At 46.7% G+C, this 18,570-nt stretch overlaps 1 protein-coding gene across 3 annotated transcripts; it reads right to left on the bottom strand.

Moving 5' to 3' along the window:
• Positions 1-3,972: 3,972 nt before the first annotated feature.
• On the bottom strand, positions 3,973-18,355 carry mpz (myelin protein zero). 3 transcript variants are annotated; one of them, XM_031870640.1, is made up of 7 exons: positions 18,128-18,355; positions 16,447-16,613; positions 13,472-13,685; positions 12,584-12,713; positions 12,037-12,079; positions 7,569-7,598; positions 3,973-6,551 (listed from the first exon to the last, which is right to left on the bottom strand). In XM_031870640.1, the coding sequence occupies exons 1-7, from the start codon at positions 18,171-18,173 to the stop codon at positions 6,540-6,542; spliced, it is 642 nt and encodes a 213-aa protein (XP_031726500.1). In that variant the 5' UTR covers positions 18,174-18,355; the 3' UTR covers positions 3,973-6,539. The 3 variants fall into 3 exon arrangements, with proteins under 3 accessions (XP_031726500.1, XP_031726499.1, XP_031726501.1); XM_031870639.1 differs by having other exon boundaries at positions 3,973-7,598; XM_031870641.1 differs by lacking the exon at positions 7,569-7,598.
• Positions 18,356-18,570: the final 215 nt, after the last annotated feature.

Here is an 18,570-nt window from a genome sequence, read left to right as displayed (position 1 = left end):
CCCGAGTGGGAGAAGCCACATGCTTGTAGTCACATTGTGCCTACCTATTTACATTCACAGCCACGTATTACAAGCTATCAGTGTGTGCACAATGGACTTGGTTCATTTCAATCTCCTGGCACTGTTGGCAAACCATTCACTGAATATGGGGGGGGAAAATATTTTTCTCGTAGTGGGAGTTCCTCAGTTTCTGCGAGCCAGAGAGAGAGAGAGAGAGAGAGCGTGTGTGTCATGAACAGTTGGAAGAATGGTGCATCATGGAAATCATCTGCTGCTGTCAGTCTCCTCTTAACAGCACGTGTGCATGTCGGTGAAGGAGGGATCCACGGAGCGACCGAGAGGAGAGTGTGAGCGAGTGATACAGTGAAAAAGTAATCAAAAAGAGCCAAAGAGGGAGCACAGAGCCGGTGGAGTGCCTGAAATGTGTCTGGCATAGCAATTTCCCCCCACTGTGCGCGAGGAAGATTACCAGCCTGTCCTACCATAAAGCTAAATGGAATGGGCCTGATGGAGAGAATAAAAACAAAATTACGTAATTACCCAAATAAACAGCAAGCCAGGAACAAAACCCATTGAGGAGAAAAGCTATCATCTTGAGACGTTACTGTCTTTGGAAAAAAAAAACAGCAGCATTGTGAGAATTCCAGCCCCGCAGACGCGTTTAGAAATCTCAGTAGTTTTCCACGATGCATGTCCACGCCATATGGCTGTTGCTGCATATAAGCCACAGCAGGGACACAGACTGAGTCACGTTCATCCATTCACTTACAACAGGAAGCAAAGGTTTGAGAGTAATAAAACAGACTATTTCTGTAAGTTTGTTTTGTTTGTTTTAAATGGAAAGAACTTACCCCTCTGCCCATGCTGGATGTCCAGACGTCGGCAGGTTACAATGTGAAGGACAGCGCTCCCCCCCTCACACACACACACCACACCACAGCTGAGACCTCCCGCCCCCACGTGTGGAAGACATTGGTGGCTTTTTTGGGCCTGGCACCCCCCCCTCGTTCCCTCACTACTTGCTCCCTCCTGTCTGGGTAACCTGAGCCATGCAACTCCCCGCTACTACACTCCTATCCCGAGGGCCTCTCTGCATCCAGGCCCCCCCCACCACCACCAAACACATACTCTCACACAGTGGGAATTTCTAGGTTTGTACCTGCACCTGCTCAATATGTTCCCCACCCCCCTCACAACACACACACACACACACAGGGTTCCACAGAGAACAACATCCCATCAATCACTGCCGTCAACACAACAAATGAAACCTTGCACTCTGCATAACATACAGTATTTATAACAAATCTGATAACGAGGGACCGACATTAGCCCTCGAGCAATGTGAAGGAGGCATTCAGCTGATTCTGAGCAGACCGAATCCTCTGTTCTGCAAATAAATCCGGTTTTATAATTTCCTAATTGATACTCAAAGATGAACTTTCTCCTGCTTGAATTCACAGGGACTTGTAGTCAGCGATTAGCTTAAAGTCCAACATATTTAGAACATAAGGCAGGTCATCAAACGCTGCGCCCACAAAACAGATGCAGCGAAGGATCCCGTGTCAGATAATATCAAATGCCTTGTTGCGAACTGCTTTCAGAGTTTATATCCCCCTTCCCACATTGCAAGGCCTCTAATCCTGTATGAGCTCTGTTCTCTGATGTATGTATATGAGCCACTGTCGTGTCTCCTTTTCAAGGATTCTCTCACTAAAGGTTTTTTTTTTTTTTTTTTCAAGGATATGTTTGTTTCCTTATTTCACTGTTCTTATATCCCTTGAGTTTAGCGTATGTCCTTGGTGTAAAATGCAAAGTGTCTTATTTCACAGAGATAAGAAAAAAATGTAAATATAACAGAAACCAGAGAAGTAATTAAACAGGTCATGTAACCTCAATGGGTCAAGGAGCAAGAGAGGGAGGAAGCTAATATGCTAATATGCCTTTACCTTATATCAATGTAAAGATTTTAAAAGAGGAAATAACACATTCCTTAATTCATTCCTTAATAAGCAATACAGTACACTCTTCAGTACACTAAACTACTTAGTGTACATGGTCTGGTGTTGTTATTTATGATGTAACGTTAGCTTATGGTGGATAATACTTACAACTTGTAAGTATTTTACAACTTGTCCCGTGTCAACATATTTTAACATGTCACCGATGAACATTTTGATGGTTAAATTACCAAAGTCAAATATAGCTGCTTACCTCAAAAAACATAATTAGGAGCTGCCAATGACGTCACAACCACGTTTAAAAATAGGGATTTATTCCAGCCAGGTTAGCTATTATTAGCAATATCGGTTGATAACGACGCAGCATGTTAACAGAGGGGAGTTGGGCAGAACGGACGCAAGTAAGACGGAAGTGATAGTAAACAGCATATTACAACAGATTCGTTTTTTACCGGGCGGCCATCTTGGATTTTGAGGTCAGGGTTTCGGGAGAGTTCGTCCGACTTCAAGTGGAGTTCCAGTTTAAAATGTACGACTGGGAAATTCAGACTTCCCAGTTCAAGTTGAATGCAGCGTAAATATCTGTGCAGCACATACAGTAGATGCACCAATTGACTGCCATCTCCTTTAGTTTACATCTCTTCCAGGAGTAATGTTGCAGAGCTACTGGACCCATCAGCCCAAACCTTTAGTGCTCATTTATGATGATCAAGAACCTCTTGTTGACGCTGAGTCACACTTTCTGAAAAAACATTTTCTTGATTGTTTCAGACCGTCTGAGTGCACCTTTCTAGTTTCATTTGTACAGATGCAGAGACTTAAAATGTTGTGGTTTTAGGGGGGAGTTATTTGCTGTTGCCAGGCGACGACGATGAGACTCTGGGCAGCCTGCGGCTGTTGTTTGTCAAGATATTGCTACATAGCTCCCTTTTAAAGCCACAAGTGATCATTTTTACCTTTCTCTTTCAGTGTAAGACAAAGAAAGAAGATCCCGTATGTTAATTAGTGAGCTTTGCAAGACATATTTTTGGACTTTGGAGGGAACCAGGCTTACTGACTCCAGTGCTAAGCTTAACACACACACACACACACACACACACACACACACACACACACACACACACACACACACACACACACACACACACACACACACACACACACACACACACACGAGCAATATCAGTCTTCTCGTCCGTCTCTCACCAAGAAAGCAAATGTTTAACCTAAAAATGTCAAACTATTTCTTTAAAAAAAAAAAAGGCGCTATAATGACATAAATTCTACACGGAGTAACTCCAAAGTCCCTAAGTTTAAGATTTGAACATGTCTGACTTCAGTGACTCCAAGTGGTGGCATCACAGGAGACACTGGCAGGCCTTCACCCCCTCAGTCAGTCATTCAGGTGCTGCAGATGAGCAGTTTCACTGGTCCCCAGATAAAGACTGTGTGGTTGTGCTGCGAGTGTAACTGTCTGCATATGAAGCGGAGCCTTTCTGAAAAGGTTACGTATGCTCTCTGAACCCAGCCTGCCCATTAAGTCAGAAAAAAATTAGGCCGTTCTGAATTACACCTCATTTTGTGACCCTGTAAAATGTGAAAAGGTTGTAAATGGTCACTGAGCATTTATTTTCAGTTCATCATCATTATTTTTTGGGTAACAAAGGGCACGGTGAGGTGAAACCATTTTACTCCTCACCTGCTGCCATGAAGCAAATGTTTCAAAGTTTAGTATCAAAACAGAATTCCTTTTTGAATTTAAAAGGTCATTGTTAAGCAATAAAAACCTCCAGACTAACTCATCTATAATGTTCTTATCATGTATGCAAATGTATTTAGATAGCTAACAAGGCTCATCAGAGCATTCAAATATTTAAAATGGTGGACATCTCATTTTTAGGAGGATTTTCTTCTTATGAAAAGTTCATAAAAGTTTATCTCTGCAGAGGCATTCGAGGCAGACGTACACAATGCTAGAAGTGAAAGAAAGTAGACTGCAGACATTTCCAGCTGGGTTTACTTTGTCTTCTGTTGACAACAGCCTCGCTTGGGGCTTTAATTTTTTATTTACGTTCTCTTTACAACACATTATACAGAGTCATCAAAAATTGTTAGTGCTCTGGAATTATCACAAGCATTAAAATAAATGTAAAAAAAAAAAAAATGTAAGAAGCGGCAGTCGTTTCAAATAAAGGAGGGTTATTGTGCAACTTTGACTAATACAGTTCATGATACATATAAAACATTTTTAAAAGGCATTTTTAATGCTGTTTGTCTCATGTCAGGTGTCTGTGTGGCTTTGCTGCAAAAGAAGAAAAACATTCTAACCAATCCATGTGACTGGACAGCTAAACAGCGACTAGTGAAACAGATCTCCAGTTATAAATATGTGGATTCTAGCACCTCCATTGCGGTTATGAATTTTAAAGGAACATTCAAGTCTACACTATCCACCCTGCATATCAAGCACGCAGATCGCAATCCGTCTTTGGCTCGGGGGTTGGGGGAAGGAGCACCTTTAAAAGAAAGCTCTGGGGGAAGAGCCGACTCTATCTGTGGTGATACATATGGATTTTTGGCTTGGTTTAACACGCCAGATAAGTCTCTTCCTCCTCCAAAGCTATCTCCCACAGCAAGCACCTTCCTCCCCCCCCTTATATATTTTTTTCTCCTTACTCCCCAGCCACATCGCACTGAATCGGAGGCTAACCAAACCCTTATCTATACCCTTCATTTTCTCTCCGACACCGCACAACAACTTCGCTTTTCCCATCGTCTCGGAAATAAAACGTACACCAGAGAGACCGCCACACAGTACCTTCCATAACACACGAGGTCAGAAATATGACATATTCCATCGAATACAATTACATTTCCTCCCTGCCTCGATAAACATGTTCTCCACGTGTTTTCTCGTACACATGTAAAAAATGTCTCAGAAAACAATATTTGCTTTACTTAGGGTGACATACTGTTGTTGTTGTTTTGCTTTGTATCAAATCTCATTTTTAGCACTCTTAACTAGACACACATATACATAAAACACGCGTCGTATTTGCGACCGGAAGAGAGCTAGCTAGATTATAAGTTTCTGTTTGGCGTCTTCAGTGAGAACTATAGGCGGATTTCGGCCCATGTGTTTTCTGTCCTTCGCCAGTGGCGGGCAGAGGACAGAGCTGTGGCATTCGAAACCAGCAGAAACAACACAGTAGAGGGTCAGAGGAAGAAGGCGGGCCGGCAGGGGACATGCCTTTGTGGGGGGGTGGGGAGGCATTTTCAAGGACAAGCGAGAGGGCGTTCGTCGATCATTGGGCAATTCGTAGGGAGGGGAGAGAGATGTCCGTCATCGGGTTTGAAAGAGAGAAGAAGAAGGACGAGGAGGACAGAAGAGAGCGGAGAGAGGAGCAGAGCATTGCGCTGTAGGCCTGGCAGTCAGATAAGGAGAGGCTTAAAGAGTGGAGTGGATTGTGTAGAGGCCCTTTTTCTTCTCTGTGGGGGGAATAATGCCGTTGCAGAGTCTAGACTATAAACGACGGGAAGAGGAGGAGATAAAGAAGACGGAGAGAAGGAAACAAGGGGGCTACGGAGGGAGGGAGATGAATCCCAAGATGGGGGCAGAGATGAAAGAAGTGAACAACAAGGGAGTGAAGACAGCAGGGGGAGGGAGGAGAGAGGAAGATGGAGAGAGAGATATATCCTGTTACCAGTGCGTGCTAAAATAATTAGCCCTGGGTTGGAGAGGAGAAACGTGTGAGCGGATTAACTGGACCTAAAATAACAGAGCAGAGACCTCCTGCTGGTAAGCCCCCTTTCTGTCAGGCTCCCGAGGCCCGTGACGTCATTTCAGGTCGTCAGTCGCCGGCCGTCGAGTCAAAAGCGGAGTCAGGCACAAACACCACAGCAGGCTACCCCCCCCCCTCCCCCCTCTTTCCTGATCACCTCTGTCATTTTTTTCCTCCCCTCCCTCCCTCTGTTATCAGAAAAATGTGCAGCTGTTACAGTAAGGCTGTGCGCTCTTATAGTGCCAGAAATAGGCCCCTTTAGCCAGGGCAGGGGACACAGCGACAACCTCCATTAGCTCAAATGTGAGAGGATTGAATCACCCCCGAAGCTTGAGGGCCCGAACCTCCATCTACGCCGATAGACGCTGAGAGCAGAAATCATATTTCTCTCTCACTATCACTCTCCCCTCCATCTCTGTCTCCCCCTTCTCTCTATCTGAAGTCCAGACTGCACTCACAGCTCCGCTCAGTGTGTGCGATTGAGTCGTAAACATGAAAGGGGGGGGGGGGGGGGGGGGGGAGATTCAGGAGATTCTTCTGGGTTCCTCTTAAGGAAGTTATGTGCGTTGTTAGGGGTTTGAACAGTTTTACAGTTTGCCCAATGAGTGCATACGGGGATCTCCAATCAGCCGTAGTAGCAAAATAATTTGACGTTGTTGCCACCGATATAGTCGGACTATTCTTACAGCTAGTGGTGTCTTGAAAGAGTAGAGATAATGGGAAATAATGGGGGTCGCATCAGGCTGGGCAGAATAGGAGGGAGCAGACTAGAGGAGTGGAGACAGTCATGGAGAAGTCAGACCTTTATCTACAAGAGAGAGAGAGAGAAGGAAAGAAGAAAAAGAGGGAAGGGAAGTGAGAGAGGAAGAGAAAGAGGATAGAGCAGTTAGCATATAAATCACTTCTGTAATCTGAATTAACAAGAAAGTCAGGAAATTCACAGTGAAAGAGGAAGAGATGGTGTTGGAAAGGAAAAAGAATGGAGATCAGTGTGGAGGGAGAAAGTTAAGAGTTTGACACGTCGCCTACGGAAAAGCAAATTGGCTTGTCCCCGCAGCTTGGGATTCGTGATGCGTATCGGACGCACTTGGAGAAAGCTTTTTTTTTTTCTTTCTGCGGCGGATAGGATCACAATGAAAGGAACCAGAAAGGCAAAACCCGGGGAGCAGCTTTTTTAGATTTTGTTATCAAACCCAGCCGTCTACAGGGTCTCGCTTCAAATGGCATATCTTATGACCTGACAAAAGTACTCGGGGTGCCGGCTGGTGTAGGAGATTATCACGACATCTCAGATCTCGGCCCACAGAGCTGCGTCTGCAGTCATCAGCCTGTGGCAAGAGCAGATATGATTTGACTCATTTATTCAGGGACTCAGGTTGCCGGTGCGGTGGGTGCGTAGTAGGTTTGTGGTTCTGCTGTCTCATCGGTAGACTTTTCCCGGCTCCCTCCCCCCTCCCCCCTCTCCCCCTGCCTCCCAGTTGTTTTATTCTTTGAATGTGAGCCGGTTAGCGAGGCGGGAGAGGAAGCCAAGCGGTTTGGACCTCCCTATCCCTCCCTCGCCGCCGGGCCTCTCCTCCCCATTTTTGCGGGTCAGCTCCAGCTCGATGGTCATCAGCACCCGGCCCTCCTCCCCTCCTCCCTCCTCCCTCTCTGTCTTCCTGGCTACGGTTCTCTGCTGCTGCTGCTGCTTGGGCTGGGCCTTGAACACCGCCAGGTGGACGGGCTGAAGCAGGCGGCTGGCGAGCCCGCTCCAACCCAACCCCGCATCCTATTTCTTATCCTTGCGTGACTCCTGTTTCTTCTTTTCCGAGGCAGCCGCCTTCACCTTGGAGGGGTCGGCGGGAGGCACGGGGCCCTGTGGGGGGAGGTGGGAGAGGGGGTCGGGGGAGAACAGGGAAGGAGAGTCACTTCAGGAGGAAAGGAGCGTGGGGGGGGGGGGGGGGGGGGGGGGGTGGGGGGGCAAGGACGGACGGAAGGAGGGGTGAGATGGGTGCGTTAGAGATGAGAGGATGAGAGATGAAGTTAGCAGGTGGAGCTGTGTGAAGAGGACAGAAAAAAACCACATTTAGGAGGACATGCAGAGAGAGAGACAGAGAGAGAGAGAGAGAGAGAGACGGAAAGGGGTGAGGAGGTAGAGAGACAGTCCTTTTAGGGGAGGGGGTAGCAAGTGAGGGGGGGCGGTGTCCAGAGCTGTAAGGGGGTGACAAAACAGGTAACCATGCGTTAGGATGGGACACAGTGGCAGACGGGCTCCATCCACCTGTGACACCTGAGTGACAATTGATCAATAACACACACACACACACACACACACACACACACACACACACACACACAGAGTGCATACCACATTGGGCTCTTATTGGGATTTGACGATTAAGCAATTTGTATGAAAAAATGTTAAAACCGTTAATAACTTTGGCTTAAAAAGTGAGTTTTAGACAACTAGGTTCCATTTTAATTGTTGTTTGAACGTGATTTGAATTACTATATTTCAGTGTGTAATGAGTTACATAAAGTCATTAAAAGGCTGTTTACTGATTTAACACTACGGCCCTTTTTGAAACGAAGTCGCCCTCACTTTAAGTTTATTCTTTAACCTCGTACTAACGATTGTGTCATCATTATTCAGATTATGTTTGCTTTTCTCTCCTTCCTGTGTTTTTGTGCAGAGCTGACTAAATGCAGGAAGATGCGCCGTCTTGAAAGAGAAAAGACGTTGCGTCTCTCGCAGCTCGTTCTGTATTCACCTCATTTCAACCTGCTGTAAATGCTGACTGTCCTGTGAGTCAACACACTGGGATAAAATGTTAACGCTAACATCTACATGAAAACGAAAGCTGCACTTCACTACCGTGACCCGTCCCGTTCAGAGAGGGGAACGATACCTGGACATGAATTATTTGTTCACAAATCATATAAATGGGATATTTAGTGAATAATTAAAGATGACAGTGGAATAATGATAATCCGTTATAGAGCATTTTGCTGTAGCCTTGGTGATGGATCTGAAGGGCCACATTCAGCCTCCGTACATCTTACTTGTTCTTATATAATTCACCCATTCACTCCCACTCATTCTGTATATTGTTCATGCAACGTCCAAAAACATCTCTAAGAAGAAATCGATGAAGGGGAGGAGGAAGGAAGTAAAGTGAAGCTTCATTTAAGCACAACAAATCCATCAGGGAGGACAGGACAGAGTGGAGATAAGGTCAAGGTATAACTTAACTTTACAACAGCTGTATTCCAGCGCATTAACCTGCGAGTTAACCTATTGAAAAGTATGATAAGTGCACGATAATACTCTGATGGGGCCTAATGAAACCAGTACACTGTTTTAAAGTGTGACAACGGAGGACAGTGAATAGAGAGCATGCTGGATCTGAGCGTTTGGAGACACATCAGGTTAGTCAATGGTGGAAAGCACGCTAGAGGCTGCTCCCAGCCACTGAAGCCTCCACTAATAACCCCCCCACTGATTGCATTAGAAAATGCATCATCTTTAATCACGCACTGAGCCAAAGCAGCACGCGCGCCGATAGGACGACAGCCCAGGCGCACGCCGCAGCTAGCATCCGTCTCGACGGGGGCAGCCGCGCAGCCCATCCGGTGTCATTACCTTCGCTCACACTTCCATCCTCTCATACATCATCGTATTGTTTACCATTATGCATCCCACGGTAGGCTCAGTTGCTGCTGTGTTGCAGAGCTCCCCACGCTAATGACGGGGCTGCCTTGTAAACACACTCGAGCTCCTCCTGCTTAGGCAGAGTGCAGAGCCCCCCCCCCCCCCATCGCTGCAGGGGCTGCACACACTTCAAAAGGAGTGTACAGTGGCAAAACAGGAGGGACTGGTGGGGAGGTGGTTTGGGAAGGTAAGTGGCTGCGTCCCCTGCTGCATACTAAAGAGAGACGCTGACAGGTGAGCAGAGGAGATTGAGAGGTGGATGAAGAGTGAGAGGTAGTGATTTTCTGTCCAGAACCGGGGATGATCAGAACCCCGGACACCTGAGGAGGGAGAGAGACTGGGAAGGGAGTGATGTGATGGTGGTGGTGGTGGGGAGGAGGGTGAGGGAGGGGAAAGGGAAGAGGACAGGGGGAATAACAGACAGATAGATGCTTCTCATGGTCAGCAAGGAAGGGAGAGGAGGAGGAGGAGGAGGAGGAGGATGCGACTGAAGAGGGGGAGGGAGACTGGGGACGGGATGAAAGGAATGTGAATGAGAGAGCGAAGGAGGGAGTGGAAGTATAGTGAAGTAAGGTAGGGAAGGGAGGGGAGGCAATCGGGGGATGGAAAGAAGAATGGGTGGCTTGTGTGTGTGTGTGAGCTCTGATCGATACAGAGTGCACTCAATTATCATTCCAGTACAGTGTGTGTGTGTGTGTGTGTGAGCTCTGATCGATACAGAGTGCACTCAATTATCATTCCGGTACAGTGTGTGTGTGTGTGAGCTTCCGTATGTGTGTGTGTGTGTGTGTGTGTGTGTGTGTGTGGCTGCGGGGGTGAACTCCTCTCCCACAACTCCACCTAATGGGGAGTAGCACACACCACACGGTTCCTTTGTCTCTCTGTCTCCCTCACGCACAGCCCTTTTGGAGATTTGTAGTGCAAGCCCAGCAAGCTGAAAGTAACGAAGATGGTGAGGCCGATACAAAAAAAATGAAATAGTGTCGTGTCAGCAGAGCCTCCTAATAAGAGCTATTTGATCAAACAACCACTTATGAGCGCGCTGTGAAATCCCACGAGCCCTCGGTGTGCGGCGAAGCTACAGTACAAGGGAGGAATCAGCTGTGAGGGTAAAAAATAAATAAATAAAAAGGATACAAATAAAATAAGGCAGTGTGAGCTCAGATGGAAGATTGTTCTTCCACGACTCGCAGGAGGAGTAACTGTAAATGACAACATTGTCAAATATCCCAGTGTCCTTTTGGCGGCGAGTTATTTATTCATATATGCACCGTCACCCACCGCAGGCACTTGAGAGCAACAGACTGCAGCTCCAGAGTAACCCGACAGTCACACGACAGTAAAAAGGAAAGAAGAAGACAGGGGGAGGAAGAGGGAGGAAGATGCGACTGAACGCACTTCTTGGAGGCCGGAGGGAAGGGTTGGCCCCTCGCCGGTGTCGCCCTCTGGGTTTATGCCACAGGAGCGCTCGTCATCACATTAGCTCATACCGGCGGCTAAACGACACGCTGTCACAAAAAAACGCTTCTGATCTCCTGTTTGCGTGTCTCTCATTTCAAAGATTTTTTGATTCAGAAAAAACGCTTCGAACCCAAATCCCTTGACTTCCTTTTTTTCTTTTTTTTTCCTCCATTATCAGCAGGCAAAGGCGTGCAGTCGATTACAATACACCCCCGCAACCATCCAGGCCCCGCATTACCACAGAGTAATCAAACACGACTTGCCCTGGTGCCTTGTATTTACAAAGGAATACAAGCCACCAAAATGTCTGATTAATCCACCACTTGAGGCTATCGCTCTCCCATGAGGAAGAGAGGGGGGGGGGGGCATCCCAAATCCTTGGCGCGCAGCAGTGTAAACCCACCGCTAACAGCCCAGACCATAATAGGCCCAGTGATTTTCATTTGACTCCCAGTGAGCGAAATCAGCAGTTCCCGTCCCTCTCCCCACTGCGAGCAAATCACACTCCCATTCAATACAAGCAACAGCATTGCTCGGCCATTTCACAGTAGTTTGATTTTTTTTGCCCCGTGGCTGTTTACTCGCGCCGCGATGTTTGGCCCCCCTGAGGGAGCCGAAGGAGGGGTGAGGGCCACCAGGAAGAGAGAGAGAGAGAGAGAGAGATTGGAGGAAGGACGGCACCGGTTTTAAAGCTCCTCCAACGATGAGGCGGCACTAGAATTCTAACAGCTTGAACACAGTTATTAGAGTTTGAATGAAGTGTGGTTTTGTTGTTGATGTGTGTGTTTTGAGGAGGAGTCAAGTGTGCAGACATATTGGAGCTGCTTAGACTGGATTATAAAAACACTGTGCCGTTATGCACTGTCATGTTGGATGCATGCAATTGTGTGGCTGCTCTGCAACAGAATGGATGAATATTCCTTCTGACAGCACGTGTCTAACGCTGAATTATTGTAATCGCTCCAAAAAAGGACGTCGTTTTAGTATTTAGTGCACGAATGTGACAGAAAACCGAGCTGTTGTCGGATGGACGTGTACATGTGATGGAGCGTGTCAAGGAAAAGGAGACAGAGGAGGAGGAAGAGGAGGAGGAGGAGGAAGAAGAGGGGATGGGTTCAGGAAGGGAGCGGAGAGAACTTGCCTGTCTCTGCTGTGATCCCTCTTTCTTTTTCTTGCCATGTTTGCTGGAGGGGACAAAAGAAAGACAATGTCAGGATGTCGAATCTATCTCTCCCTCCAGCGGTCATGGGGCAGCATTCCCAGGCAGCCATCACAACATCGACTTAATCTACTGGCCCCCCCGTCTCCAACACAGTCCCCAGGCGCTAGACGCGTTAAGATCTCAGAAGATTGGAAAGGTATAAGCAAGATGATGGATCCCATCATCTTCATGATCGGGTGGATTATCCACTCTGGATCTTTCGCTTCACTACTTTTAATCATCTTGCTTTGGACGTATGCTTTATTTTTTAGATTAAATCTAAATGAGAGATCATTATCCGTCTCTTTCCAGCCGACTAACTTCCAATCTAAACCTAGAACACCTAACTAAATGAGAATGGTGGCATGGCGGCTATGCTAGCTTGGCCACGCAGGTGTCGGTGCCAGGGATGGGCTCCGGGCTCATCTCCCGTCCGTGGCACAAGACCGACTGGCAGAGCACCGCCGGCCACGGGCCGGGCACTGACCTGACACTGAGGCTGAAGACGCGGCGCGCCACCAGGAACCTCATCAGGTAGTAGATGACCACGACGAGCACCAGCAGGCCCAGCACCACCCCGATGATGGACCCCGTGATCACTCCGGCCTGGATGGGCACTGTGGGCGGGGGGAGAGGAGAAGAGAAAGAGGAGGGGGTGTTAGAAGGTAGAGCAGAGGGTGAAGAGGAGGAAGTGACAAAGAGAGGTTTGGAGTGTTCAGAGGGACAGGAAGAAGATGTCATAAGAGGGAGGAAAAGGACCGCAGAGGAAGACGAGGAACAAAGTTAGATGGAAAAGGAACGAGAGATTAAAGTAAAATAGACAAGGATTGAAAAGGTAAAATAAAGGTTGAATGAAAGTGGAGAATACAAGTGCAGTAGAGATACAGAGGAGGAAGAGGAGGGGAGGAAAGGTAGAATAAAAGGTGAGAGTAAGGAGTCATGGAGGAGGAGGGTGGGGGAAGAGAAATGGGGAAGAGGAGGCAAGAAGGAGGGGGAGAAAAGAAGTGAAAGTGAGGCAGCGATAGCGATCTCAAACGGAGAAAGAGATAAAATTGTAATTGATTCCACTGGTGCGAGGAATTCTAAGCGAGGCAGTGCGCCGACCGGTCTGAACACAGTACTGGCTTTAGTCTGATGCACAGCGCAAAGTGGGATTCATTTCAGAGTTTGGAATGATTATAATAACAATTGGTTGTTGAACAGTTAGCTTCTGTTGAGGAAAACTCACCAAAATATGCCATATGGGCTCAGTGGAAAGCTAATGAGCAGACACAGATGTAAGACAATGCGGGAATTAGACTTTACATCCCGGGGAATTTGATTTTGTTGAGGAACCCCCCCCCCCCCTCCTCCTCCCCCCTCACTCCCATCTCACCCTTCTCAAAGACCAGCAGGCGGACGCTGGAGGGCCGGCCCACGATGTCAGGGGGGTTCTTGGCGTCGCAGGTGAAGGTGCCGTTGTCGTTGTAGTCCAGGTTCTTGATCAGGATGGAGCCGTCACGGCGGCCCGGGTTCCCCACAAACTCCACGCGGTCCCTGAAGGGGCCCTTGTTGTCCACATAGGCCATACCACTGGTGTAGTGGAAGATCTGCAGCAGGACAGAGCGAGCATTGTATCGTTTATGCATGTGGTGTCACCATAAAGGCATTTAATGTGTGTGTTTCTGTGGTTGTTATATCTTGAAGTATTTTTGCATTTTAGGTCAATGCTGCTTCTGTTCTGGAGGCGCATAGGTTGCTACAGCCTGTAGTGATTCATATTTTAAAGTTATGTACAGGATCATGAGTACAGAAAGAGTCTTTGTGCAGCTGAAACTGAAGCTGTGAGAGCACAAAGAGAGACACAAAGCAGTGAAGTCGTGGGCTGGAAAACCAAAACAATGAGCTAAAAACACTTCTTAGAGCTGGTGACATGATGATTCTCTGTGACATGAAGAGCAACAACTTTCACATCACACTCATTTGATATTATCTAAATATAAAACATCGTTATAAAATAAGTTATTAACTGGCTGCTTGAGTTTAGACTTAATCTAACACTAATGATGGAAAAACAATATGTAAAACGTTATATTTCTAAACGTGAGTTGACGGAAAGAATATTGTTTTAGTGTTATTCCGAAAGTCAGGACTATCAACACTAGTATTGACAAGTTGTGAACGATGCCCAGCCCGACCAAAAGTCTTAAGAGATGACGGACAAAACAAAGCTAATTAATTTTAAGGGAAATAGGCAGAGGGGCACAACTGGGGTGAGCAGGGGTCAGTCTGCACCCTCCAGGTCTGAGTGAATGAGGAAGTAACGTAAACTTGCATTCTCTCTAATGACCATCAGGGGGCGACTCCTCTGGTTGTATAGAAGTCTATGACAAAATGACTCTGCTTCTCTCTTGATTTATTACCTCAGTAAACATTGCAAACATGAGTTTATGGTCTCAATCTCTAGTTTCAAGTCTTCTTCAATACAGCATGATGTTCATTTAGTAAATTATGGTCTATTTAGAGTCAAATAGACCATAAAGCAGAGTATGCTTTAGGGCGGGGCTACCTTGTGATTGACAGGTCTCTATCACAGGATTGTCCGGTCTGTCTATGATTTTGTTTTAGACCTTTAAACCTTTCGCAGTGTGTTTTTTCTGTTGCCATAGAACATCTCATTCAGCGCTCCACCCTTTCATGACACTTCTGGTTGCAGAAAAACACACAATGGCGACTTGGGGCCTTAAAACCGTAGTCTACAAACCAATGGGTGACGTCACGGTGACTACGTCCACTTCTTATATACAGTCTATGGTAAGGTCAAAGTCTACGAGGTCAAATTCGGTTGACGTTTTGGTAAACGATTATTTGAAATGTCCAGCACACTTCTGATTGAAGGTTGGAGGCCTACATGAGCCACAGCTGAATTACACACAGCCTTTCATAATGATATGAACATGCCAGGAATCAAATACGACATTTTAAAAAGGACAAATGCACCATGAAAACAGACAGATATATGAAACCGTAAATCCGTCCCGACGGGTAGAGAAATGAGCGACACAAGATAAGTGGTGGGGAAAAAAAAAAAGAAGAGAAATCTGGTTTCAAAGTGAGGGCACAGCGGGAGACGGATGAAAGCGATGGAGGTGAGGGGAAGAGGTAATGAGAGAGGAGGGGAGGGACAAAGAAGGCCGGGCTGTGGAGGAGGAGATTAAGAGTGGACAGAGGGAGGCACAGTCAGGACGGGGAGATAGAGAGATTAGGGAGATGGCGGGACGATAAGGGCAGGGAGAGTGAAATTAAAGAGCAGGAGGCGGGCGAGGCAGCGAGAGGAGCGGGAGGATTACATGTCGGAGAGAAAGTTTCTGTGCACTTGTTGTTTCCTTCTCCAAGTTAATACACATCTCCTGCACTTGTGCGTCAGAAAAGAAAATTGGGTATCGCTCGAGTGTGTGATGACATTTCAGACGTTCACACAGTCCTGTGTTTGTCGGATTAAACCGGGATTCATGATGATTTGCAAGTCTCCTGTTCTGTTAGAGAGCCCTAGAAATTACTCAAAATTCATGAATCCGGGAGCGTAAATGATCAGCCTTGGTGAAATCACACAGAACCTGATATTAACGCCGCACAGAAGTTTGCACGATATAGTTTGCATGGAGTTCTCTATCCGAAAATCACGGCATGATGCGTCATCAGCTCACCGCCCCCTCCTCTGACTACTGTTCTGCTCCTCTTCGTGCCTGGTAGGGGCGGAGAGGGTGGAAATAATAACAGGTTGGTTTTCTTTTTTCGCAGAAGACGCAGCCGTTGTTGACAAGTCTGCATTTTCTTTTGTATTTTCTTCTTGAATGTGAAAAACGTCAGGAGGAAGTACATAACAACAGAATTTCATTTAGGATAATAAGGAGGAAACCATCGACCATCCTAATGATGAATATCTTCCACTATGTTCACCAACTAGTGGCTGACGTTATCTGTCTGCTTGGTGCTGAGCAGGTGGGTCAATCAGAGCTTTTTAACAGAAAACAGCTGCGGATGAAAGCCACGCATGATGAGGGCATGAGAGCGGATAAAAACAGAGAAGCTGCGGGCTGTAAAAAACAAGACAATGAGCTTAAACATGAACTTTTAGAGGAGCTTACATTAAGTTTGCTCCATGACAATCTCATCAAGTGCAGCTTTAAAATGGATGCGTCTGATTTTATAGAGATTTAGCGATTGCTACAGGTGGCTTCACTGTGACCAACTGTTGCGTATTATTTTCTTTGCAGGATGAGGGCATCATCACCCGACAGTACGCCTCTGTTAAGTACCACGGTTATCAATAGGCGGGCTGGCGTTTGTGCGTGTGAATCTGTGCCTTACAGAGATGCTGTCCCGGGAGCCATCGGGCCTGTAGGTCCAGGAGAAGGTGACGTCCTCCGAGGTCCAGCGCCAGGAGAAGAAGGAGCAGGACAGCCGGACGTCGGAGCCCAGCAGGGCGTGGCGCTCCCAGCCGGTGTAAATCACTATGGCCTGGGACTGCTCAGGCACTGGGAGACACAAAGCATGTGGAGTCATGCACAAATAAACATGCAGCGAGATTCAAACACTCACGCTCCTGTTTTTAGTTCAATATTTGATGTATTCTGCGTAGTCTAGACTAGAATTTGCAGCACAGTGATTATAATTGCAAACTGCAAAAGATTTTTGTTGGAAGAAAGCAAGTTTGTGAACAACCAAAACCATCTGTGCACGGTTGTCTACATGAGGGGACAAAAAAAAACACACCGATGGACATTTATCCTTGTTCTGATATATGTTTGATCTAAATACACTGGCATTTCTTCTTTTTCCACTCCATATGTAATGATGAGGTATTATCATATTACTTTTCTCCCTGAAATCTGCCAAATAAATCCCCAAATACTTAGGTATGCACCCACCCACACCCACCCACACACTGTTAAACTGCACATTTAGTGGTGTCAGACCCACCATTGATTCACACATGCACTCAGTAAATATTTGGATTATTACTGGAATATTGGTGCCCGTCTCTCAAAGTCAAAGGGGAACATCATTTTCTCCATTAATATGGATTACGTTGGCTTAATCGTGTGCGCTGTTTATGCTTGAATAATATCTAATGATCGATGTTAATTTGGTTTTGGCCGCAAAATCAATATTTTACTTCCCTCGAAACACGCACTCGGCATCTCAAACAACCACCAAAGCCCCCCTGGGAGCTGCACAGACCTGCCACTCCAACGGGTTTTTGTTTTGTATTGTTCACTTTCACTCGGATCGTGTGAACGGGCCACCGCGCGTCTCGGTGTAGCTCGCGGCTACATCAACACTGATGCCCCTGAAGTGTCGCGGGGCTTTGAGCTGCCTCTCCTTCAGCACCCGGGGAGGAGAGGAGAGCTCACGGCTCTCACTGCCAGCGTCCTTGAGCGAACGCCGTTAGTGCAGCCAGCAAAACCTGTCAATGAAATCTCGCTTGACGTTTCTAATTAAAATTTGGACAAATATCTGACAGGAGGGTGAGCACAGAAAGCCGTCTGCTCGAGAGCAAAAACTCCGCCCACCCTCCCCCCCTTTGAAAGTCATAATATACTCTTTATAACTTTGCAAGCTGAGACACACCCGCTACATAAGAGGACAGATTTACACTCAACATAACGCACCTGAGAATGAACAATGTCCTCCACAGCTGACTTAATGTCGTTTTCTTTAATTGAATCAATAAGCAAATGTTAAGATATTAATTCAAGTGCTTCAGTTTAGTGTTAAGCCAGTGCAGTGTGAGATATTACATTTCAGAGAAAGATCAATTAGTTCCCTCTTAAGCCTATTGAGTCTTTTTATTATCAACTCCATCAGTTTTCAGGTATAAGCGCTGAAGAAGAAAACACAGAAAAGGCCCTCTTCATCACATCCCCACTTAACCTTTAACCCCGCATCGGCGAAAAGATAATTTCTACAACTTCCCCTTTTTTCAATAGATGAAACAAACCTCAATAAAAAAAAAGTTCAAAGAAGATTCTCTCTTTATTTTTTTTACCTATTCCCAGGAGGACAACCGACGCCAGCGCCAAAAACGTCAGCATGGTTTCAGGCTTCAACGGAGCTCCCAAAAGACTTGATGCCGCGGACCTGACAGGAGTCTCTGTCGAGGAAGAGTCCCACTGTGGAGGGAAGCGTGAGTGGAAGGAGGAGAAAGAAAGAGAGTGGAGTGGAGGGGTGAAGGACGCCAGGACAGAGGGCTTCAAAACAGGACAACAACAGAAAAGCCACTGTCCGCTGGTTTATACCCAACCACACCCCTCGCACAGGCCCGGCCCGGCCCATTCCTCCCCTCCTCTCCCTCCCACCCCTCCTGCCATTTCTCTCCATTTCGCCCCACATTGAAACAAAGCGAGCACATTATCTTGTGAAGTGGAAGGGCTAACAACGGGCAAAGTGGTGCGAACGAATATACAAAACCCTGAGCGGCATTACACCGCG

The sequence above is a fragment of the Anarrhichthys ocellatus genome, unplaced genomic scaffold (genome assembly GCF_004355925.1).
Source record: "Anarrhichthys ocellatus isolate YVR2014 unplaced genomic scaffold, GSC_Weel_1.0 scaffold54, whole genome shotgun sequence".
Lineage (NCBI taxonomy): Eukaryota > Metazoa > Chordata > Actinopteri > Perciformes > Anarhichadidae > Anarrhichthys > Anarrhichthys ocellatus.
Note: the sequence above shows the minus strand (reverse complement) of the source record. Positions and strands in the feature narration are given on the sequence as shown.

What these genes read in the sequence shown, in the direction of transcription:
- mpz (XM_031870639.1), bottom strand. Translation starts at nt 18,173, where the DNA reads ATGCTGACGTTTTTGGCGCTGGCGTCGGTTGTCCTCCTGGGAATAG. An exon ending in GCTCCCGGGACAGCATCTCT is followed by an intron (nt 13,686 to 16,446) that starts GTAAGGCACAGA and finishes GTCCTGCTGCAG; the next exon opens with ATCTTCCACTACACCAGTGG. An exon ending in GTCTTCAGCCTCAGTGTCAG is followed by an intron (nt 12,080 to 12,583) that starts GTCAGTGCCCGG and finishes TGTCCCCTCCAG; the next exon opens with CAAACATGGCAAGAAAAAGA.